This window comes from Uranotaenia lowii, chromosome 2 (assembly GCF_029784155.1).
Source record: "Uranotaenia lowii strain MFRU-FL chromosome 2, ASM2978415v1, whole genome shotgun sequence".
NCBI classification, from domain to species: Eukaryota; Metazoa; Arthropoda; class Insecta; order Diptera; family Culicidae; genus Uranotaenia; species Uranotaenia lowii.
This window is the reverse complement of record NC_073692.1, coordinates 249761002-249786313: the sequence shown is the minus strand read 5'-3', so window position 1 is coordinate 249786313 and position 25312 is coordinate 249761002. Positions and strand designations below refer to the sequence as shown.

At 34.5% G+C, this 25312-nt stretch overlaps 3 protein-coding genes across 5 annotated transcripts in view; 2 read left to right on the top strand and 1 right to left on the bottom strand.

Moving 5' to 3' along the window:
- The window catches only part of LOC129748827 (phosphoribosylformylglycinamidine synthase), a 21605-nt gene extending 14206 nt beyond the window's left edge, over nt 1-7399 (top strand). The window contains exons 1-5 of one of the 2 annotated variants that reach the window (XM_055743586.1): nt 1875-2137; nt 3088-3595; nt 3762-4523; nt 4594-6636; nt 6693-7399. In XM_055743586.1, coding sequence (XP_055599561.1) covers nt 2066-2137; nt 3088-3595; nt 3762-4523; nt 4594-6636; nt 6693-7339 — 4032 coding nt within the window. In that variant the 5' untranslated portion in view covers nt 1875-2065 and the 3' untranslated portion in view covers nt 7340-7399. Of the gene's footprint in view, nt 1-1874; nt 2138-3087; nt 3596-3761; nt 4524-4593; nt 6637-6692 lie in introns of those variants that run through there. The other variant, XM_055743587.1, reaches the window with a different exon arrangement.
- Nucleotides 7400-9306: 1907 nt separating this feature from the next.
- Nucleotides 9307-25312, top strand: part of LOC129742496 (uncharacterized) — a 72051-nt gene continuing 56045 nt past the window's right edge. Inside the window, exons 1-2 of the mRNA XM_055734398.1 lie at nt 9307-9313; nt 11400-11431. Of these exons, the coding sequence (XP_055590373.1) occupies nt 9307-9313; nt 11400-11431 (39 nt within the window). The remainder of the gene's footprint in view (nt 9314-11399; nt 11432-25312) is intronic.
- LOC129748834 (scavenger receptor class B member 1-like) lies at nt 11834-22979 on the bottom strand. 2 transcript variants are annotated; one of them, XM_055743602.1, is made up of 10 exons: nt 22592-22979; nt 20432-20523; nt 16971-17134; nt 16627-16771; nt 16337-16537; nt 13763-13990; nt 13587-13704; nt 12750-12916; nt 12423-12548; nt 11834-12232 (listed from the first exon to the last, which is right to left on the bottom strand). In XM_055743602.1, exons 1-10 carry the CDS (start codon nt 22767-22769, stop codon nt 11921-11923), a joined length of 1731 nt encoding a protein of 576 aa, XP_055599577.1. In that variant the 5' UTR covers nt 22770-22979; the 3' UTR covers nt 11834-11920. The 2 variants fall into 2 exon arrangements, with proteins under 2 accessions (XP_055599577.1, XP_055599578.1); XM_055743603.1 differs by lacking the exon at nt 22592-22979 and adding an exon at nt 20591-20730.

The window sequence follows — 25312 nt, the reverse complement described above, 5'->3', positions numbered from 1 at the left end:
ATTACCGATCTTATATTCGAGCATAAATTTAGAATTTTATAACCGATAATTCACGCAATAACAAATGTAGACAGATATTCGTCTTTATTTCGAATTTAAGAAAATCAATCATAAAAAGAAATCGGACAGTAAAAAAATGTTTTTTTTAATTAAAAAATATCGTTTCCAGAGTAAAATGGCTTGAAATCCCATCCACACTTAAAGCTCACGGCAAGCCTTTGCCATGGTCAGATCTAGCTCAAATGTGGTATGTGACCTTCTAGTAAGCCAAGACCAAGACTGATTTTTGACTGGGTGCATGCCATTTATCATGTTTATTCTTCCTATACGAAGATTAGTAACTCTTATGTTTACTGTGATTCGTGACATTTTTTTTGAGAAAATGCTGCTATAGTAATAACCTTCTTCAATTGTTAACCGATTTCGATAAATAACCACTTAAAATCATTGTTTTAAATGTATATAAAGGACCATTGAAAATAACCTTTTTAAAATGTTAAGAGGACCTAAAATCGTCATTAAATTAGAATTTTCATAAATTCACAAATCAAAAATATTGTTAAACAGATGTTCAGATGATGAATTTATTCACTATCCTTATGCAAAGAAGGGGATTTATGCAGTGCGAGATAATTGAATGTATGTACATTAGGGTGTCCCAAAATTGCATAATTTCTGGGAATCTGGGGGCTCACCCTCCAAATGGTAGATTTGGATGTGGAGACCGAACTTGTGTATGGGGCCGACTAAAAAAATCCTTTTAAGAGGTTCCGCAAACGCGATCTTTGAAAAAAGTCCACTTTAAAAATATTCGATTTTAAATAAATTCTGGGTCCACCAATTTTCACAAAATTATATATTTAATATTTTTTTTTAAATTTTGTTTGGGTTAAATACTACACGTCAAAAAAATGAAAAATGAAAGAAATTCGTATCAAAATTGAAAATAAACCAGCTATTTTCAAGAAAAAAAAAATTACGAATTTCTTTCATCTTTTATGTTTTTTTACGTGTAGTATTTAACTCAAACAAAATTAAAAAAAAAATATATATATAAGTTTTGTGAAAATTTTTGGACCTGGACTTTTTTCAAAGATCGCGTTTGCGGAACCTCTAAAAATGATTTTTTTAGTCAGCCCCATACACAAGTTCGGTCTCCACATCCCAATCTACCATTTGGAGGGTGAGCCCCCATATTCCCAGGACACCCTAATGTACATGCAATTTTTATGCTTTTTGCAAAAAATGTTTATTTTGAGCAAATTTTAAAACTGTTCTACTGATATTTTTTTGAACTTAATTTTCGTGTTCAGCGCCCAAGATTCATATTAGAAAAAAAAATTCACGATTTTATTTGAATTTTGTAAAATCCCAAAATTTTCATGCAAAATGTAAAATTAGCAAAGTTTCACCATTCATTGTGCTACACATTGCTTTTTGAATCTTGAAGGCGTCTACCTTCATCGGCTCGGTTTTAAAAAGGTTAATAACCGTAGCTGGATTACTAAATTCACGTTGTTAACACTAGACAACGAGATGTGCGAGTTTAGTTTAGTCTCATGGATGCTGTTTATGTTTTTTTTGCTGTGTGACATTCTATATAATAAATCCTACGTTTCAAGTCTCGGGGGTCAATACGGGAGACTTCATAATGGTTGCAGCAACGCAGATTTCTTCCAATCGCCTGTATTATGAACATAGCTTTATGTTTTGCATCTTGTGAAATGTTGCAGCATACATAAATACGCCGAAAAGATGTGTTAAAACTTTTGCTTATGAACATACTCATATTCTGAAAGCTGGTAGGTACCGGTCGATTGTACTCTTCCTTACTCTAAAAGCTAGCTAAGCTAGAAAAAAAAAACACTCTTTGTCGGGCATGGACGAGCCTCTCTTCTAAAAGCTATTTGAGAACAGATTGGAATCAATCGAATGAACATCAGAGCAAATATAAAATGATTAAGCTCCAGGATCGTTGCTCCAGTTTGTTGTTATTCGGTCTCTGATAAGGTGGTGTTTCGATCAAGCTGCTTCCAGCCTACAGTTTTGATTCTTAGTTTGAATCATGGTTATTACACGGTTCTATTGTCCTGCTGAGGAGTCGAAACGTCGGGATATTCTGACGAAATTCCAGAAGGTAATTAGGACATAAAATTTATCGTAGGACTAAGCAAGACTAGCATGCGCTATTTGTGCCATGGAGAAATAAATTGATTGTTTATTTTTGTTTAAAAAATTTAGGTAGAGATATCATAAGCGGCGATCGGGTAAAACGTTTTCGGGGATCATAAGCTCAACCACCTTCACGTAGTGCTTTGATTGACGGTGATCGTGATGGCAATTAATGTTTTGTTTGTGTGTCACCTTTTAGTAGAGCAGCGTAAACAAAACAAGGGTACCCTTTTTATGCTACATTAGAATAAACAGTGGTTTTGAATCAAATTATAAAATGATCGTGATAATTCGATTTAATTTGATAATTTCTAGGCGAAATTTTGCATCAAATAATAACAAATTAAATTATCTATTATAAAAATATCTTTACAAACACCATTTTTCTGGATGTGTTTTAATTTTATTTGATGTAAATTGTTATAAATTAGTTGCAGTTGAAATATATTTAAGTGGTTTTGAACACTTCACTACTCAATGTATCTACTCGCTGTTTAGGGAAAAAACGTTGAAGAACTTGGAAGTTTTCAACCAAATTCCAACTTATGACAATTATTCGATAAAGCCGGTTGTATTTCTGCTTTAAAAGATGTTACTTTCTATCAAGATGGGTCTGAAACCTGTCTGAAACGACATGTTGAAAGTATTGTAAAGTGCATATCGGTTTTACAGCAACAAGCACCAACAATGCCAACGTCCTTGGCAACAATTTTCTTGATTACAACTTACTTTAGCGCGTAATCCCTAGGGTATGATCATATAAATACTATTTCGCTTCGCTTGAACTGACTGGTCGTTTGTATACGTTAGACGCACTTGTTGTTCAAAACATATTTTTGCTATTGGCACATAGTGATTGATAACGGCTCAATGAAAGTGAATCTCCAACTAACCCGTAACCTATCTCATTAACAGGTCAATAATAATGTAATCAATTTACAAATGGAAAAATGCTACCACATTCAGAATACGAAATTCGCCCAGTTTCCCGCGGAAGTCGAGAAGCTCATACGATGGATCTTGAAAGGACCCCAGGAGGAAGATAATTTCAGCAACGAGCCTTCGCTGACTAAAACTAAATCGAAAGAAGAGTTGATTGAAATTGGACCTCGGTTTAATTTTTCTACTGCCGATTCTACCAATAGCGTCAGTATCTGCAACAACATTGGACTGTCATACATTGATCGAGTGGAGGTATCGATGCGATATCTCATCAGTTTCGGAAGCGATGCAGTCACCGAACAGGACATCGAAACACTCTGTGAAACGGTCTGCGACCGGATGACACAGTTTAGATATACTGATAAAAACACTCCCAAAAAGAATTTTTATGAAAACTTCAACCATTCCGAGGATCAATGGTACATGATTCCTGTTCTGGAACATGGATCTAAAGCAATCAAAGAAGAGGATAAAAAAATGGGTAATTTAAAAAAAACATTGTTTCAGCAAAGTACCTTACATTTCAGAAGATTACAACACCAAAGAGTAGAATCAATTTTCAAAATTTGTTCACCCACAATCTGAATTCTCAATAGCACATGTTAGCTAACGTAAAAGCTAATAACAAATTTCTTTTTTATTTCTAGGGCTTGCGTTCGATGATTGGGATGTCAATTACTATACCGACTTGTTTAAGAACAAACTTAAACGAAATCCAACCAATGTTGAACTTTTTGATTGTGCCCAGAGCAACAGTGAGCACTCCAGACATTGGTTTTTCAAAGGCAAAATCGTTGTGGATGGAATTCCAGAGCCACAGTCATTGATTGAAATGATCATCGACACGCAGAGATTCACAAATCAAAATAACACTGTCAAGTTCAGTGACAATAGCAGTGCCATCAAGGGTTTTACTCAAAAAATGTTAAGAGCCACGAATTTCGCAGAACCTGGTTTGATGAAGCTGAAGGAAGTTAGCTCAGATTTAATATTTACTGCGGAAACCCACAACATGCCAACGGCCATAAGCCCATTTAGTGGTGCAACCACTGGCACTGGTGGCAGATTACGTGATGTTCAGAGCATCGGTCGAGGTGGTCTTCCAATTTCTGGGACTGTAGGGTATTGTGTTGGTTTGTTGAACATCCCAGACTATAAATTACCTTACGAATCTAGGTTCGATTACCCACCTTCTTTTTCAAAGCCATTGAAGATTCTCATTGATGCTAGTAACGGAGCATCCGACTACGGTAACAAATTTGGAGAACCCGTTACCCTCGGCTTTACTATTTCTTTTGGTCTCCTAACGCCTGATAACGAGCGGTTCGAATATGTTAAACCTATTTTGTTCAGTGGAGGACTTGGAGTAGCGGATTCCAACCAAGTCACAAAGATGGACCCAAAGAAAGGTAATCAGTAAACTTATCTAAGGTAAAAATTCTTGTTTTTGATTTTTCGATTAAACGTTTGTTTCTCTAGGTATGTTGTTGGTGAAACTTGGTGGACCAGTTTACCGGATTGGAGTGGGTGGAGGTGCAGCTAGCTCGGTTGAGGTACAGGGTGACAACAGCAGCGAACTGGATTTCAATGCCGTTCAGCGGGGCGATGCCGAAATGGAAAATAAATTGAATCGTGTAGTTCGTGCCTGTATTGAGATGGGAGAACTGAATCCGATAGTGGCCATTCATGATCAAGGCGCCGGTGGAAATGGAAACGTGCTCAAAGAATTGGTAGAACCTGGCTGTGCGGGAGCAATTATTTTTGCCAAAGAATTTATCCTTGGCGATCCTACTATCACACTACATGAATTGTGGGGCGCAGAATATCAGGAGAATAACGCCATATTGATTGCGTCGAAGGATCGACAAATTCTAGAAGACATTTGTGAACGGGAAAGATGTCCTGTAAGTTTTGTAGGAATGGTTACTGGTGATGGCTATGTTACTCTTCTGGATGAACCTGCTGACTTTTCGAAAACTTACAATCGGAAGCAAAACAAAACTGTTGCTCCATTTGATATGCATTTAGATGATATACTCGGGAAAATGCCACAAAAAGAGTTCAAATTTCAACGGGCAAATATGACTTTGCAGCGGTTCGATATCAATGTTTCTGAATTAAACGAAGCATTAGAGAGGGTGCTGTCATCGGTAACGGTTGGAAGTAAACGATTTTTAACAAACAAAGTTGATCGTTGTGTTACTGGTCTCGTAGCTCAACAGCAATGTGTAGGACCCTTACATACACCGTTATCGGACTACGCTATATCAGCGATTTCTCAATTCGGATACGAAGGTATTGCATCATCCATAGGAACTCAACCAATCAAAGGTCTTGTTAATAATGAAGCTGGAGCAAGGCTTTCAGTTTCCGAGGCAATTTCAAATTTGGTATTCGCTGGTATAACAGAACTAGCAGATGTCAAATGTTCCGGTAATTGGATGTGGGCAGCTAAATTGAAAGGAGAAGGTTCAAAATTATTAGATGCTTGCAAAGCCATGTGCAAAATGATGAAAGAGCTGAACATTGCTGTTGATGGTGGGAAGGATTCCCTTTCTATGGCAGCCCGTGTGAAATCGGAAACGGTAAAAAGCCCCGGAACATTGGTCATATCAACATATGCACCCTGCCCTGACATAAGGATTAAAGTAACTCCAGATTTGAAGGCCCCGATTTTGAACCAGAGAACAACATTGGTTTATGTTGGAATAGAAAACAAGTTTAGATTAGGAGGATCGGTTTTGGCACAATGTTACAATCAACTGGGCTCGGCTTGTCCTGATGTACATCGTACAGAGGTTCTGGCTCAAGCCTTTAAAACTACACAAAAGTTACTCAAAGCTGGGTCACTTCTCGCCGGACACGATATAAGTGAAGGAGGATTGATAACATGTGTATTAGAAATGGCTTTTGGTGGGTTAGCAGCGGTCAAATTAGATCTTACCAGTGCATTCAAGGCATACGACAAGTCATCGAATGATACATTAGATACAACAATTATGAATATACTGTTTGCAGAAGAATGCGGTTGGGTGTTAGAAATTGCATCCCACAATGAAAAAACCGTTATAGAAGCCTACCAAGCTGCTGATGTCCCATGTTTCATAATAGGTGCTGCATATGCAGGTGATGTGCACGACAATGATTCCTTTTCACTTCAAGCATGTGGACAACAAATTTTAAAAACCAGCGTTATAAAGCTATTCAAACTATGGGAAAGAACTAGTTTTGAAATAGAGAAACTTCAAATGAATGAAGCATGTGCCATTGAAGAGTTCCGTACATTCGATTATCGTAGAGGTCCACGTTATTCATGTGTAATCAACCCTGAATCCATTAGCCCAGCGACACAACTTACTTCGAAACCCAGGGTAGCTGTTATTCGCGAAGAAGGCTCAAATGGTGACCGTGAAATGTGTGCCGCTTTGTTCGACGCAAACTTTGAGGTTCATGATGTTACTATGACTGATTTGATCAATAGGAAAACCGTTTTGGATAACTACCGTGGAGTTATATTCCCAGGTAAGCCTTGGTATGTTGAGGTATTTCAGGTGTTAACTTTTGTTTCCTTATTTAAGGTGGTTTTAGCTATGCGGACACACTTGGTTCAGCGAAAGGATGGGCAGCTAGCGTGTTGTACAACGAAGTGTTGTCCGCTCAATTTAAACATTTCAAGCTTCGCAACGATACTTTTTCACTCGGGGTTTGCAACGGATGTCAACTTATGGCCCTTATCGGGTGGATTTCACTCGACAAACAAGCCACAGATGGCTCCAATCTTCCTGATGTTGCATTGTTACATAACAGATCTGAACGTTTTGAGTGTAGATGGAGTACATTGAAAATCGCGAAAAGCAATTCGATCATGTTGAGGAAGTTGACAGGAAGTGTCATCGGTTGTTGGGTTGCTCACGGCGAAGGAAGATTTTCTTTTAAATCGGATAGTGTATTGAAGGACTATAGAACTCGCAATTGCGTTGCCATACAATACGTTGATGATAATAATGAACCGACCATGACATACCCTATGAATCCTAACGGCAGTGTCGATGGAATTGCGGCCCTATGTTCATCCGACGGTCGACACTTGGCTATGATGCCCCATCCGGAACGATGCGTAAAGATGTGGCAGTGGCCATATATTTCACCTGGATTTCATTACAAAATTTCTCCCTGGCACTGTATGTTTGTCGAAGCTTATAACTGGTGTAGTGAATCCCAGTAGGGTCTTCTTACAATTTCCAATAAGTTCCTTAGATTTATAATAAAAATGTTTAACATCATTGGTGGTTTCTTTTATTCATAACTATTTAAGTCTACAATTGCATCAAGTTTGGGCTTCTACGGATTCATATTGTTAGCTTGGAGGTTGCGAAACAGATTTTGATATAGCAACAACTTCAAAAATGATGTTTTTTGGAAAATATTTGACTTTCTTTAAAACTTTAGCACTACTACTGAGACCTGCAATAAAAAAAACCCTTTTTTAACAATTCTAAAAATAAATTAAATATGAATGAAGCAAACGTTGACGCAATCGAACGTATTTTTTTTCCGCGTGTGTCAAAATCGTAGTCGGAATTATCTTTTTCTGTAGTTCAATAGTGGAATAGTACAGGGTACTTTCCACTAATTGCGAAGCTGGATCAACCTTTTCACTTGCAAGTTGTGTCATCATTTTATATTTGAAAACAAAAACAGATTTTATTTGTATTTGTTGGCGTATTGTGATCATACATGTATCAAGATCACATTGTTTCAGGTGGCGTGTACGTGACTAAAACAATCTAAGAATCAGCTTTTTCAAATTTGTAACATAGAAATTTTAAAACTGACATTTTGGAATTTGAAATTTTTTAGATTTAATTTTTTTTAATGTGAAGATTTACAAATTTTGTATTTGTATTTGAAAAATTTTAATTTTAGAAGTTTGTAAAAAAGTATATTTTAAATTCTGTTTTAAATTTGAAATATAAGGTACACCGGGGCAAGTGCAAACTCGGGGCAAGTGCAAACGTTCAACTTTTCTCTGTTACAAAAAAAGTAAAAAATAATTCTTCTTCTAGAAATAGTTGTTTAGACCCAAACAAACAATCTGACATAGATAAACTAAACTTTCTTTACATTTTTCACTAAAAACACGGCACTGTTTGATCACACACGAATTCAAGTACGTACTAGACATGAACAGTGTGTTTTTGTTTTGCATATTTTGGCTACAAAAAGGGCATTCAAATCCGAATTTTCGTTAAAAGGTGAGTGTTTCAGACCGATATTCAAGTGAAAGCAGAAAATTTATGATAAATTTTCATTAACCCCGAAAGTTGTGAAAATAATATTCGCTCTTGTCAATCCACACTGCGGGGCAAGTGCAAACGACACTACCGGGGTAAGTGCAAACGCACCTTTAAGCCATGTAACATCAGCCATTTCAGAAAATTCATCACCAAAATGGTTCAGCATTATATTAAAATGGTCAGAAGGGTACCCAAAGTGTGGTATCTGAAGCGGATGTTTAAAGTTCCGTAATGCCTTAGTAAATGAAGGTCTTTTGCTTAAAACAACAGTCACCAAAAATGGAGTTTCAAAAAGCTATCAATATTGCAAGAAAACAGCAAACATATTAATAAAAGTTGATAAAACGTACCGGAACATGTATTCAATTCATTTTAAGACCGATACACTGACTCATCTGTGAATTAGTTTGGAAAAAGTATTGCGTTTGCACTTGCCCCCATAAACGGGGCAAGTGCAAATTTTGAATTTTTTTCACAAAAGCACCGTTACTTTTTACCAACATTTTTTAAATTTCCACTTCCAACGGGAATTTGTTGAGAACTTTTTTAGTGAAGCAACGAACGATAATTGATAATTTTTGAACAAATACATATTTTTCTAGGACATGTGAAAGTTGAACTATGGTGAAAACCGTTTGCACTTGCCCCGGTGTACCTTATTCAAAATTCGTAAGTGGAATTGATAAAATCAGCAAAAAACAAAATTTTTAATATTCGAAATTTTAGGAAATTGTAGAATTGAAAATGATAACAAGGTAAGCTGTTTTAAAAACGTAAGTAAGTTGTTGTGTACAAACTATCAGATAGGGAAATGAAATTTATTAAGCTTAACCCTATTCAAGAGGATTTGTGGGGGGTTGGATAGGATATCAAACGAACGAAAGACTGAAATACAATGGATTGTGGGTCCGAGCCATTTCGGCCGATTTGGTATTATGCGAAAGATACTAGGCTACCGTTTCATAATTCTAAATTTGTTCGAACAGTTGGAAGAGAGTTTGGTGAGTCAAACCTATCCCAAACCAGTGGTAACCAAGGTTCCCGAAAAAAATCTGTGTTTTGGCAAAAAATATTTCTGAGCTTCTGTGATTTTACCTAAAAATTCTGTGATGGTTTTCTGTGACGCTATTTCCTTAAGTTTCATTGAATTTTCATGAAAAATTGGTTCTTTTTAACATTTTACTTGAGCATAATCGATCAACCTTACTAATCTTATCATATTCTTCCAATCTAAAATTAGAAATTTAAAATTTATATTGACTTCAAAAATTAAAATTTTGGACAAACGTACTAAATTAAAAAAAAATGTGAAATCTGTGAATATTCCCAAAATTCTGTGTTATGTGACACAGATTCCGTGATGAAAATTTGCTCAAAATTCTGTGAAATTACAGATTTTTCTGTGATTTCGGCAACCTTGGTGGTAACGGACCCCTTGTTGGGCTGCAATTATTGTTTGTGAGTTAAGCATAGACAATATTTGAATCTCTGATCGAGACTACCCGTACCGACACGGGTGAAAACTCCAAAGACCTATCAGCCACTGGTGGATTCTCATACATATGTACATACAATTTATTATTATTATTATTATTATAATATTTATTCATCGAACATTATAATAATATTGTACATACAATTCTGAAACTAATGCCATATTCGTTTTCATCCTGGTGGTGCACCGGTAGTGCACCAAGTGCTGTCAAAACGTTTTTTTTATATGAAGATGACAGCAGTTGGTGCACAACCATCTTTCCACCAGATGAAAACGAATATGGCATAATAGAATATAACGAAAATGAGCAAAACAAGATGGAGTGTTTTCAATTCTGAATTTATAGGTTATCAAAACTGAATGTAAAATTTGGTATCATTTTGCCCCAATAAAGGTGGTACAATGCTAATTTGGGTCTAACTTTTCATATACCAATACCCCGATTATTCCAAGCGTAGCTTTACTTAAAACCACGTAAAACCTTTATGATGCCTTGTTTTTAGTTGACGTTCGAAAACGAGTTTTGAGGGCATAATGATGTCCTTTTAGTATTGGTCCGTTGTCAAAATTAGGCATAATTGTGCTATCAAAACATTTTTTAGAACGCTGGATTTGCCAGGTATTGCTAAACTAGTATTGCTAATTAAGACCCAAATTTCGGCGTTGCATCACCTTAATATGTTAATTTCTTTACGGCTTGTTCTCATATCAGAAACTACAGTACTAAACATGGCAACGTACAATGAATATCGCCATTACAAATATGATATTATGCATGCAGAAAAAAATCAAAATATGAGCGCTAAACATATACTGAAAGAGCAACGCGTTATACAGTTACCATGCCTAAATTTTCAAGAACAAAGCATGCGTGGTTCATTTTTTGTGAGAAATCGTCGTTCGACTCTGTGTCTGTGTCAGTTTTTGTTCAAAGTGCGAAGTGGTATTGATTCCTTCCGTTAACTGATTTGAAATTCTGTTGGCCAGATTTTGTTTGAAATCATCCCCGTAAGTTACTCATTCTGCGTATTATAACTGAATACCAATCAAACAAATTAAAAAGAAATATTTCCGAAAAGTTCGATTTAGTTTACAGCGCAGCGGTTCACGTAAAAGGCAGGATGAAGGAAAATGGCGAAAACTGCGATAGAATGCGTGTTGCATAAGGCGGAAGCGTAAAACAGTGTTTACGGAAAAGCGCGCGGGAACTACGAAAAATCTGATTCTGTCATTTCGACTTCTTTTAGAACAACCACTAACCTAACCACTAATATTAATCAGCTTAAAAACTTCAACCAAATTTAAGCGCATCAACCTGCAACATTTTCCATAACAAATTAAAACTTAACTGAACTGTTGTTAAATGCAAAACAAGTACTTTATTCAGAAATCAAAGCCTTTTATTAGTATTCATTTTAATAAAATAAAATTTTATACTTCGCACTGGTCGGTAGATCATGAAAATTTAACGTTCCAACCTTTATTTTTTTCAGGTATTCGACAACAGCCGAAATCGGAGAATTCGGTAAGTGATTTAGATTTCAGTAAAGAATGCATTTAATCAAATATTACACTTTCCCTATTAACAATTTGAACTCAACTGGGCTTTGCAGGCAAATGACGGTGTTTTATCGAAAACTTATAATGTATTCGTTGCCATAAAGCGTATTTACGAACGCTATACATATAAGCTGACTATAAAACTACAATTGTAATTGCTTGGGATTCTATCTGTCATTTAAAACACTTGCTATGTGTTAAAGGGTTTACATTTAAAATATAACGAAGTTATTTTGAGCGACCACACAGATGTGGTGCAATCTGTGATTTTTCACCAGGCTAAGCAGATTAGAGAATAAATTCAGAATTCAAAGTTTTGGTTGATGAGTCGATGATTTTCGAAGTACTACATGAATGTTTAAGAAAGTAATTTAAAAACGAAATTTTATTCAGATAAAAATGTGCTCAGGAGTTGATTGTTGTTGTTTTTTACAATATTTGTAGGATATAGATCTCAAGGTAAAAACTGCTGCCGTTCAGTGTCCGAACCGTGCTCTTGCTTCGAGTAGTTGTTCTTCATGATTGAATTGCGCCGGTTTTCTTTGCAGGTCTTATCTGTTCCGTAGAAGTTTTTCCTGCTGTTGGATATTTTCATTGATGAGGAATAGTCCGCCGATATGGTGAACGAAACTCTAAGAACCGAGTAAATCAAGAGTAAACCTCCGCCGATGAACATGGCATAATACACTATGCGATCGAGAATGCGAAGATAAACAAGATAAAAAAGGAATCGATTCTGTAGCGATGTCGGCAGTTTAAGCATAGTCTGAAAAAAATATAACCTTAGTTAGAATTGCTGATTTGAGAACTTTTCATGATGGAAAAGATTTAAAAAAAAATGAATTCTTATACTGAATATAAGAACAATTACAAATTTAATCAGAATAACGTATCAGTTTTACAACTCTTATTTTATTATAAACAAGTTTCGATTATTGTTCAACTGGAATACTTACTATTTCAAACCATAGAGTTGGAATCACCATATTTGAAAATCTTTCGCATTCAGCTATGCTGTTAATGTCACCCATGGCCATATTAATTTGAAATTTCACTGACAGCGTTAGCGGTAGCCCTGAAAGCTTTAGAGAATAATACTGGTTGTTTAATCTTTGTTACATTCACCAAAAATAATTTATATAGAGGTGCCGAAATAAAATCAAAATAAATACATATCGAAATTTTAATTACTGTACAGTACGCGCATAGTTTATTGATTGTATTTCTTATTATAGAGGCTTGCTATGCTACGTAGATTCGCCTTAGAGTACGCGCATACTTACCGAATTGATCATAAAATAACTTCCATGACTTGATTCGTTTGGGCTTATCCCTTCAACTTTATCCAGCAATGCTGGATCACCCTCGTGAAAATGTGGATAGCTCAATGCGATCGGAAATCCATAATAACAATCTGTGACATCAATCAATCCACGCGGCAAGCATTTACCTAAAAAGTAGACACAGTACACAGTATCCGGTTATGATCGCAAATGTTTCGTATAGAATATGTTCAGATACCTGGTAGTAACTAAAGTATAGTATCCATGAGCTGATGTGTCGTTTAGGGGGAAAAGCTGGAAAGTTCATGATATCCTCCACCACAAACGTATGTTAGGATGATTTGTTGAAGCAATAACTAAGAATAACGATTCCAAAAGTGCATTTAAAGAAGGTTCATTTGTTTGCAACTGCCCGGAATAAAGAAATTGGTTGATTTTTATAAGTTCCATAGCATTCCCTTCAATTTTGTTTCCAAAAATGAAAGTCTGAATAGGCAGCTTCAATTTTAAGAAATTTCAGTAAATTGATAAATTATAAAGTATATAAAAAATTATCGTTATTGTTATGGTTGCCTTCGAGGCCGGTGCAGAAGTCAATGAACCGTCCTGCACGATAGCAAAGGATTAAAAAGTATAAAAAATGAACCTAATATAAGCTAAATATTATTTTCAATCTTGTAGATATTTTGAAAATTTTCCACTTATGCTTGCAATGGTGAACGTCTAATGCAAAATTAACGCTATGACTATTAAATAAAGAAAAGTTAAACAATTTTAAATGAGCACTAGCTACAAAGAACCGTTCCATCCCGTTTTGTGTTAATGCCAAAAATTTACCTTTTCTACAGAAGCATTTATTTTCTTCATTTATTTCACCGTTATCTAGAGCATTGTTTTCAAATACAAATTTCGTTGCTTGCAATCCGTCCACGTTGTAGTCATTACCAACTTGAACCTAAAACATAAAACCATATAATTTGTTTGAAGTTTCATAATTCCTAAATAAAACATACCATCCGCTGGGGCCGGCACATGCTTTTCCTAAAAAACAACAACTGTTCGTTCTCTCCGATGAAGCTTTTAAACTTTGTCCCATCTGAAGCGTTTCGGATGTTGCTGCAGTGATCTCCGGACCATTGTTTCAAATTGGGCGATCCCATGTAGCTATCGTATAATCCTGACATGGACTGGTCATCTTGACCCGTGTAAAAGACTTCGAAATCATCATCAAAGTCGTACATCTACATATGAGGAGGCCAGAATTAGCAAAGCGGAGAAATATTGGTATGTATCAACTGACATTGTTCAAGCTAATACATGGACAGAAGTAATACGTGATCATTTTGCCCTTAGGGTGGAACGACCAAAAAGTGCTTAACTTCTACAAAGCATTAATCCCATAATCGACTAGTTGGAAAAAGGAAAACCCCAGTTTTGTTCCAACATGTGTGTAGAATAATGTGCCTACTTTGTTTTCGGCGCTAGTTCTTCCGTCTCCACGCAAGAGAAATGGCACTTGAAAATGTTGCGCATACATCAAGAATTTCGTAGCAAAATCATTTAGCGAAAAAACTCGATTTGTCTCAAAAGATGATGTTTACAGTCTACACAGAAAAAAAATCTGAATCCTTAACAACACTGAATTTGGAAATCTTTAATTTTAACATGACATAGAACGCGATTTATTAATGTAAATTTACAGACTAAAACAAGATTGAATCCTTAACAGCACTGAATTCTAATGGCATAAATATTACTTGACACGGAACGCGATTATTTGATGGAAATTTACATCACATATGATGTAAATAAAAAGAAGCATCACATATGATGGAATTTTCAGTGCGAATTGAATACTACACGTCTTTGATATTTTACATGTCTTTCAAATTCCACACGCCTGTAGATGTTTTCAGACGTGTAATATTCAACTCGCACTGAAAATTCCGTCATATGTGATGTTTTTTTTATTTACATCATATGTGATGTAATTTTACAACTTTTTTCTGGTCACACAGAATTCTTAACAGCACTGAGATAGAAATTTCTTAAAATTACACGACATGGAATGTTACAGGACATTGAATTAATATTCAATGAATATTTTAAAACACTGAACGCGTTAATGTCATGTAAAAATACAGACTGTCAAAAACAGGCACACACAAATGTCAACAAAGTGTTAAGTCAAGTCGTGCACCATATATAATATTTTATAATATTTTATTAAAGCATTTTTCCCGCGAGTGAGTTTATCGATCTTGCTGGTTGCTGGAGATCTTTGATGCGGATCTGGAAGTGGCTCCACGTTATTAAATTTAGGATCCGGTACTTCGGGGAAGAAAAGATAAGTATGGATGTAACTCCTAAAGACAAACAAAATTTGTGAAATAAAAAATTTTGCCGTTTAATAAAATGAATTATATTAATTATAGAAAGATTTTATATTTTATTAGGAAATGAGAAAATTCCATTATTGAATCATATTAACGATAAATTAAATAAAACAAATTCCAATTGGAAAGTTTTTATTCCAGTATTCAGTGATTTTATAATTTACATCATTTTGATTTTACACGTTGCAAAATTTTACATCACTTTTATTTTACACGTTGCAAAATTTTACTGGCGTGTAATTTCCAACTAGCACTGAAAATTCCGTCATATATGATGCTTCTTTTTATTTACATCACATGTGATGTGATTTTACATATTTTTTTCGTTGTGTGTAGACTTCTACACGGCGACGGGAAGGAGGAAGAAGGCAGAGATATTTAGAAACATTAAATTGTCGACATTCCGCTTTACGATGATGGCCCAGTTTGTTCGATCGGGTGCTCTGAAGTGTTGGGCGAGGCGTTGGGCGTTGACATAAGCTTCCTGGTTGATGGTGCTGGTTTTTACGAAAATGCTCCTTTTCTCTCCATACGATCATATCGCCTGCCAAATCAGATATTTCTTTGCGAATTTCGACAATTTATTGGTTTTTAATATCTCTACCACCTTTCCACTTTCTAACGCCGTTTAGAAATCTTGGAAAAATTGGACATCGTCTTTTGAGACAATTTTTTTTTTTTTTTTTTTTTTTTTTTTTTTTTTTTTTTTTTTTTTTTTTGTTTCGATTATAGTCGTTTTACCATTATTATGGCATTCGCGACTTTATCAACGTTACAGTTGACGGATCGTTATTGAAAAACTTATCCGGTACAACTGTGTTCGATATTTACTCTTGGGCTCGAACTCACGGACATCGGCTCAGGAGACAACAGACTTGCCAACTGAGCTATATCACGAGCCTTGAGACAAATTGAACTAATCTATTATGCTTCGAAAATGGGAAGTCTTGGTGGTCGTGCTCATTTTTCAAACACGTGGAGGCCAAACAAAGAAGGCCAAAATTACTCTACATCCCTGTGGCAACAAAAATAGGGGATTCCATTTTTTTTAATATTTGATTATGGGCTGCTACGTTGAAGTTAAGCACTTTTTGGTTGTTCCACTCTTTATTTTCATTTTTTTTGTTTTAGCTGTTCGATTCCCTATTGTAACTATTCGGTTGTCCTGACTTTAGAAATCTTGGAACTTACTCTATCGATAAGTCCGACTTTGCTGAATGTAATCCAATTGGGTAGAAACGTGTTACCCAGCGTTGTCAATGTAGTTTCATAGCCAAACATGAACTGTTTGGCCGTTTGACGCTCCAGTGGTAATATTTTGGTTTGCCGTATGAGCAAATTTAACGGTAATCTATAGAAGTAACTGTGACCGGAAGCAACTTGTGCGATACTCTGAAAAAAAAAAACAAATGCAGATCTTTGAATTATGGCCATTTTAGTAAGAAACAAAATTGGATTTTGGAATTTGAAAAAACTCTTACCAATAGTGCAATATTTGGTAGCAGGAAAATATCATCCTCCTTATGACCTTCAGATAAATGTTCTTGGAATACCAGTGGGTGGCTTGGTCTAGTGAATAAAGTGGCATTATCGTAGAACGTGATGTTTTCATGTGAAAGCAGTTCTCTAAAAAAAAGGAAAAAATCGTTGAATTAATCATGATTTGTGGAATTAGGCTATCTAGGTATCAATGTTTTCTTGTCTTCTTTGGAACGTCAGGTTTTCTCTCTCTCTATCTCATACATTTTTCCTCGATTTTTAGGCTGGGCAAATTTTGTCCAACAGAAATATATTTTTGAACATAAATAAATAGCATAATAATTACCTGTACACATACGGGCCCACTTCTTCAAAATGCATTTTATCTGCTTCGCCGTTCAAATACTCTGCTCCATTCGTGACGTTGAATAAGTAAATTTTTATATACAGGTCCACGGGTGGTGTTCTCCATAGTTCGAATATTTCTCCTCCGTTTTCAAAGATAAGTTTCTACAAAACACGAAATATATTATAAAAAATTTAAGAGGTTGTCGTATCAACTACGACCGCAAGTTTAACGTAGAATTACAAACAAAATACAAAAGAAATGTTTAGACAAATTCCATCCTTCAGCGGCTGGAAATTATTCGTTTAGTACACAAAAATTACAAAACATCAAGAATAAATTATGAATGAGAATCTGACATCAAAAGCGAAAAAAAAATTAAATTTAAAACTTTGGATACAAATTACAATTTTTTTGTTTCTTTTTTTTATAATTCCGGATTTTTGTGTACTTTCATTTCTGGACTGGACAAGGAAATAGCGCCTTTACTCGCTCTTGCAAATAAAAAAGAACAGATGGAAATATGCGTAGAAAACAAAACCTTTCGAGTCTTGTAAATTTCTCGAAAGGTTATAGACTTTTAATTAGATGCAACGCTTTAGGAGATGTTAATTTTCTTAAAAATTGAAATACTGAAATGTATAGAAACTAACAATACTGAGCTTTTTTCAACCCAGTACAAAGCCAATAAAAATATGAATTTCAACACTTGAGTGAGAACACAACCTTAATTGCATAGTCTAAATGTTAAATGATTCAATCAAAGAAAAAATCGCAGTAAACCGAGATCGTTGGCAACCAAAAACATGCGTGGGACAACCACATTACTAATTAAGAATCGAAAAAAAAATCTCGCTGCTTATTGCCAAAAACACTTTTCCGAACCATCCTTCTGTTTATTTAACTTATCAAATGAAAACTTGCACTCCCTCGATTTAAATTAGAAGACGCTTGCCTGTTTTGAGCAACGGCAATTTTCCAATAAGGACAATTAATGTTTGCCGTTCCTGATCGTAAAGCGATAACATTTGAATAGATCACTTTAATTTTAATAGAAAAATCTAAATTTCCGGAAGAAAATTGGGAGAGCAAAAAAAAACGCGTACACTTGCCTCGAGTGAACGCCTACTATTCTTAACATTTTCCATGATGCCTTTTTTTTCAAAATCCATTTTTAATTTTTTTAACATTCAATTTCTCTAGCTACCGCTTGAAATATAATATTCATCAAAATTCTAAGTTTAAATCTCATATCGACATTTGTGGATCAGAATTTCATTGGTATTTCAGAATTTAAGTTCAATTTTTCAAGTTTAAAAGTTAAAATATATTAACAGCACAACATAAGTTTGTTTATTTATCTGAATATATGTACTGATTCATCAAAATTATTCAAGAATTTAGTTCATTCTGGCGATTTTTTTTAATTTTATTTTTTGAGATTTTTTAGATGAACTCCTTTTCAAATGTACATAACTTTATTGCTTCCAAGTGAAATCCAATAAAAGCATTGAAGTTTTACCATGTTTTGAATAGCAAACTTCTACATGATAAATCTTTAAAAAAATGCTGTGTCATCAAATATTCGGAAAAATATATTATTTTCCAGCCCTTTTGATGTCGCAGTTTTCATTTTAAGACATCATAATGGTCTATTCCTTTCCTTTTGAGTTATGGAAGAAATAATGACAATAAATTTCTCACTAATCTTACAAGTCTAACATGGTTTTTCAAAGAATTCATAAATTTTTTCAATAAAATACCTAAAAAAAAGATGAATGAATGATAAAAACAGAACATGAAATATGCCCACGTAGACAACCGGGCCGGGGATAGGAGTCAACCAAATGTCCAAGCTTGTCCACGGAGGGGGGAGGGATCAAAAATCGCGCTTTTTATGTACACGAGGTATCTGAACGGGCCCCTACGTGTTTCCGCTCAAGGAGTTTGTTGACGGGGATAGCAGAAAACATGAATTACAAAAGAGTAAGCTTACGAAGGAATTGACAAAATTTTCCGAGACGATCGTCAACTCGCTAATCTGAACGAGGCGTGTCTTTTTATTTCGTTCGAGGCATAAGATAAAAGTCGAATCGATGTGACTTGAGTTAGAAAAGCATTGGCTTCTCTGTCTTTGGTGAATGTTCAAAATCATGAATTTTATTCTACTTAGTTAAACAACTCATATTTATAACATGATGGAACAACCTTTGGATGATAAAATATTTCCCTCAAAAAGCAATTTATTGAACAAATTCTATTTAAATAAAAAAAATCTGAATAAAATCCAAAAAATCCGATTTCAATAAAGAAAATCCGATTTTTTTTTATTTAAAAAAAATGTTGATTTTCATCCACCCTGGTTCTGATTCTTTTAACCTCTTTTAACGAAATTTGATATCTCCCAGAGAATTTGAGATCCATAACGTCAACTTAGATGCACCACATTATATCATAATGTGGTTTTGAAATGATGCAATGCGAAACTTTAAGATTCCAAGATAACGTCCAAAAACTTCAAATCATAAAAATAAAAAAAAAATCTGTAAAAAATGACAGTTGCTGTCAAATACTAAAACGAAATAACAATTTTCGTTGAACAAATGAATACTGGAATTATTTTCCTACCCTTTTACATTTGAACATTTAAATACTTTATTATCGGTACGAAAGCCTACAAGTCTCAACGCAACTTTCGCAGATGAGAATTAGTTTCAAATTACAAAAGTGATTCACTGAAAATTTTCAGTTTTCACACACTTTCACGTTCAAAAATTATAAAATGTCTATTTGTTCGGCAAATAAATCTTGTAACATGTACTAAGCAGTGTATTCTAAAACCGTGAGAAACATAAAATCTCACAACGGAAAACCGGGAAAAACGGGAAATTAAAAATGGAAACCCACTGGCCACCCTGTATCAAATACACTCATCTTTCAATAAAAATAATTGGTTTAACTTTAAATTTTTAACAAATTTTCTAAATCTCCGACATCATAAACATTTTCCGACCACCCTCGACCATGGCTTGCTACGTTTTTCCTAATAGTATGTAATCAAAGTTTCTTAGTAAAAACAATTTGCAATAATTCTTGTCCAGTGTATTACATAAATTGCAGTTATCTGAAGGCGAAGGTTAACGCGAGGGCGGGATGATGAAATGATAGCATTGTCTTTGGAAAGTTTTACCTTTCAATCAAGAACGTATTACATTTCACACTCAACTGCCATCAGTGTCAAATTGACGTCAAATATTACGTAAGCCTAACTTCGATTGAATCACAAAAGATCCACGTTTGGCGATACTATAATTTTATAAGAATTATAAGTAACAATCACTTGGAGTAAAGCCGAAGTTTGCGAAACTGTACAACACTGATCTTCGGTCGAAATTTTCCCAGCATTCAACATTAATCAATTATTAATCAATTTTTTCTTATTTATATTGCTGAATACATACCCATTTGAAAATCAGCATATATGGTTCCCATATGTGAGAAAGAACCCCAGTACCAATAGATAGTAATCCAATAGTCATCAATATGAAAATACCTGCAATTAGAAATAGAAAATTAATATTTTTAGTTTCGGTAAACTGATATGTTGTGCGTGGCCTTACTTATTGGCTGTGTCTTTTTTGATTGTCAGTTTACCTTCAAATAGTTGAAAAATAAATATACAAACATTTCATTTCTAGCTTATCAATATCCTGCTACACTCCACGACGATTAGTTTTTCGCTTTTAACCTTCATATTGAAGACATTTTTTCTACTGCCTACATATACAAATGTACCATCATCTAGGCATATGTGCGCATGTTAAAACGCTTTCTGACCTCACCCGGGTTTTGTTTATAAATGCACTCAATTTCATTCCAATTTAATTACACCGTAAGCTTTTATACTAATACCGATGCACTTTACAAAGCAATTACCATCAACAAGTTTATAACGACCACTAAAACTGTATTTTCCACGATGATTCACAAAACGAGCTTAAACGGCCAATTCCGTAAGCCGAATTTCCGTATTCTACTTGAGGTTTTATAGTAAGCATTGACAAAATTTTGAACTCTAAAATTTAATTCAACATTCCCATTTAAGAATTCTGACACTGCATTCTGATTTTTTTTTTCCTTAAGATGACTTCTGAATTCTGAACTATGAACTCAATTCTGGATTCAGAATCCGGAATTCTAATCCCAATTTCAGAACTCTGAATTCTGAATTTGATATTAATAACCTTTGAATGCTGCATTTTGAATAGTGTAATCTGGATCCTTAATTGGGAAATTTCAATTTTATATTCTGATACTGAATTCCAAAATGTGATTTCTAAAATCTGAATTATTGATTCTTCAAATTAAATTGTAAATTCGGAAAATGAACTCCAAATTTTCAATCCTGAACTTGGAGGATTCAGAGCACAGAACTTTGATTTGAGAATTTAAAATTGACATTAAAAAATAAATGAATAACACAGATGTTCAAAATAACACAAAAAAAATCTAAATGTTGCAAATCTATAAAAAATAAAACATATACAGAAATGATAGAGACGACAAAAACTACGAAATGACAATAGTTAAGAAAAATGTCAAATATTACCAAATTACCAAATAAATAAAATGATAAAAATTACCAAAAGACAAAATTAAAAAATGACAGATATAAATAAAATGATCAAAACCACAAAAATGATTAAAATAAAACAAAAATTACAAAAGTGACAAAAACGATGAAAATGACGAAAATTACGGAAATAACAAAATTGACAAAATATGGCAAGATATATAAAACTTTTTATAAAGACAAAATGGCAACAATGACAAAAATAATAAAAATGACAAAAAGATAAAAATGGCAAAAATTATAAAATGTCAAAAATATCAAATAGCGACAGGAACAAGAAACTTGAAAAAAGGGATAATAATACAATTCTTTTACGAAAATAACAATAAATTTCTACTGAACAAATACTGTATCATTTTTGTAATCCTCATTTGAAAAGACTGCTAGTCATGACGTTTTTGTCAGCAACCAGATATACCTAATTAGTTTATGTACAGTTATAGAAAGTCGTTAGGTAGAATTCCCCAAAAAAAACGGTTCATTCAAATATCTCGACATTTGAGTCAAGCAGATATTTGAATTTGTGACTGTTTGTCGCTTACGACACATAGAAAATTTTCCATTCCAGGTAGGCAGTAGTCGTCATTGATCACCCTGCGATTCTTATTGTTTTCATTAAGACTGAGCACAGGAAATTAAGAGCTAGCTTCACAAGCCTATGTTTTCTTCTTTTCAAACATCCACGTGGATTGGACAGCAGGATAGGTCAAATTTGATCAACTTATTTTTTGAAAAAATTACAATCATTTGTTCTGAACCAAACAACCCCCGTTTAAACGAGGGTCGACAAAAACAATTTTCTCAAAAATGCCTTTTACGAACCTGAAAATGTAGTTAACTTTTTTTTCGATCGACCCCTACCGTCTGAGTATTTGCTATACAAAAATGTGAAAAACCTGACCACATGTCACTGACCATGTTGTGATAACCTTGATTGAACTGGATTAAATTTCAAGATGAAACGAGTACAAATATGTTGTATGCTTACATTTGGGATAACGTGTTCTTTCCCCTTCCTTCCTTTGGTGGAAAAATGAATCCACAATTGAAAACTGCCTCGTTAAGTTCTTTCTGTTGGTGGCCAGGCTTTCCGACTTGCTGCTGTCGCAATCATACGTACGCACTGAGTTGTAACGACTTCCTAGCAAATTTATAAAACTCTTCATGATGAACGGTGTGGTCAGTAGGTGGGATGACAAAATTCGAAATTATTTATTTTTATTATAACAGATGAATGGGAAAGTTGGTAGGGATAAAAAAAGGTTTTCGATCCGGATCCACTACTGGTTTGTGCAATACTGAGATTTACCACTTCACTGCACTATCTAAAACTACAACTACCTGTAACTGCAAGTTATCATGAATGAATCGCAAAAGAATATTTCATTCTAATTCTCGGATATCCATCGAAATAAGAATGTTTCGCATGTAAGGAGATTTTCTCTATTGCTATTTGTGTGTAAGTAGGTAAAAAAACGAGTTAAACAACGTACGCATACTCATGCAGGTGCAGCTACTATAGGCCTACTATGTCGTGTTGATATTAACAGTGCCTTTTTACCTATGGCCTGCTGCAGTTTTCTTCCGTAGGTACCTACTGATGATGATGTATGTTTAACACACGGTTGATCTGGCTGTAGCTGATCCGATTGCTCTAGTACACGGACCAGGCGGTGATAAGCAAGAACACGCTTCTTTTTCCATTTCAAACGTGGTATAAAGCCGTTAAGGTTGAAAGCGTGCCGGTTTTCACGAGCTGGATCAGCACAACCAGTTTTAGTTACCAATCGACCAGTAACGAACGAAGGATGGTGGCAGACCACACTTTTAGTAGAAATTTTCTGTTTTATCTCTGACGCATCCTGTCGCAGTTGGACTAAAAATATTAATCATCATCTTTTTGTGAGGCTACTTAGCGTCGATTTAGAATCTGGATTAGCTGAGAGAGAGAGAGCGAAAAATCTACGATACGACTTGACGATCGGTGAATCCACGTTCCTTTGCAATCGCCTAATTATATGGTGTGCCCTGAACAATGAGGAAATAAATTGATAGAAACGGTTTTCCAGTGGTTTAGCGTATTTGTTGATCTAACCTGTGTGATGCACTACGTACATTTGTTCTAGATTTCACCACTGTGCGAAGATGTAAGATCTAATTAACCCTTTAAGCACCGAGCAAAAAGTGCATACACTAGCGGAAATAACCGAACCAAATCAGTGAATTTTCAGAGGAAAGCTTATAAAATCGAAAGAAGAAGTGACATTGACAAAATTTAAACTACAGTTTGTTTAAAAAATGATGAAGAATGAAAACATGGTTATTTTGTTCCGATATCCATTCAAACTCATAGGTTAAACAGTACAACAAGATGCCATCGAGTTTTAAAGAACACTATTTTTTGATTCAAAACATTATGGCAATACAATTTTTCATGACTCTGTATACATTAGAAATTGTGATGTTTGAGCTCAAATTCAACCATTTTCTGCAAAAGAAATGTTTTTTTGGGTGATAAAACGAAAGTTCGGTATAAGGTGTTTGGCGACTATCAGTCGAAATCGCTTAACAAACGTAGGGGAGATGCAGGCTTTAATCCCCTATAGGGCAGAAAACTGATTTTCTCAAACATCGAATATGTGTACAAAAACTATACACACATGAGCAGGCATCTGTTTTCTATACATTGAAGTAATTTTTATGTTGAAATTGCCTTCAGTTTTCGAGAAACCGATTTTATTATAATTTTTGTTTAATAGCCGAACTTCAAACCATGCGGGCTAAATGGCGCCTCTTAATGTTTGGACAAAATTTCTGCTTCTCTGGCAATATTTCCGTATAATTTCATTAAAAATGCTAGAAACTGGTAACTTTCATAAGACAATGCTGATGTTTTATCAAGATCTATGTTTTTTTTAATAATTTTATGGAATTAAACAAAAGTTAGGGTTGTCATATTATGGAAGCAGTTCATCTATAAGAAAAACTTTATCAAATTTGCTTAAATACGAAGTTTTAATAAAGAAAATCATATATCTATTAGGATAGAGGCATTTTATAAACATTATGGGGGCTTACATAAACACTTTCTTATCATAATGAAACCTTCATAAAAGCTTAAATTTGTTTTACTTCATAAGTTCATTTCAATAAGCAACAAAAACCATCCAAGTTTTTGATTTGAGCTTCTTTACGTATTATTTTGAAAAGTCAAAATATCACATCAAAAGGTATTAAATCCTTGTATGAATTTTTATTTTTTTTGGAGTTGGCTTTAATTTTTTTCTTGACTTATGATCAAAACGTGTCACCCTCAAAATGCATTGATTAGATATGTTGTCTTTCCAGCCATTTCGTCAAACGGTCGTAGGCGCAATTAGGAACACTTTCCCCTAAGGATATACAAAAGCTCACGGCACTTTATAGCACAATGAATAATGATCCTGCCATTGTTTTTATGTGTGTCCCATCGAAAACAAACCATTCTATAATATTGTAGAATTATTTTGAAACAAAAACCTCTTGTGACTGGTATAATAACGCATCAACAGAGGAACAAAGATATTAACGCGCCAGCACTAAATTTTACTTTGGAAGTTCGGACATCCGAAAAAGGAAAATTAGGTACTAGATATCCGGAAGTCTGTGTTCAGCTGTCAGTTCAGTAGCGACGTTTCTATTTTTTTTAGTTAAAATTCACAATATATCG

What these genes read in the sequence shown, in the direction of transcription:
- LOC129748834 (XM_055743602.1), bottom strand. Translation starts at nt 22,769, where the DNA reads ATGAAGAGTTTTATAAATTTGCTAGGAAGTCGTTACAACTCAGTGCGT. An exon ending in ATATGCTGATTTTCAAATGG is followed by an intron (nt 17,135 to 20,431) that starts GTATGTATTCAG and finishes CGTGTTTTGTAG; the next exon opens with AAACTTATCTTTGAAAACGG. An exon ending in TGTGCCGGCCCCAGCGGATG is followed by an intron (nt 13,705 to 13,762) that starts GTATGTTTTATT and finishes TTTATGTTTTAG; the next exon opens with GTTCAAGTTGGTAATGACTA.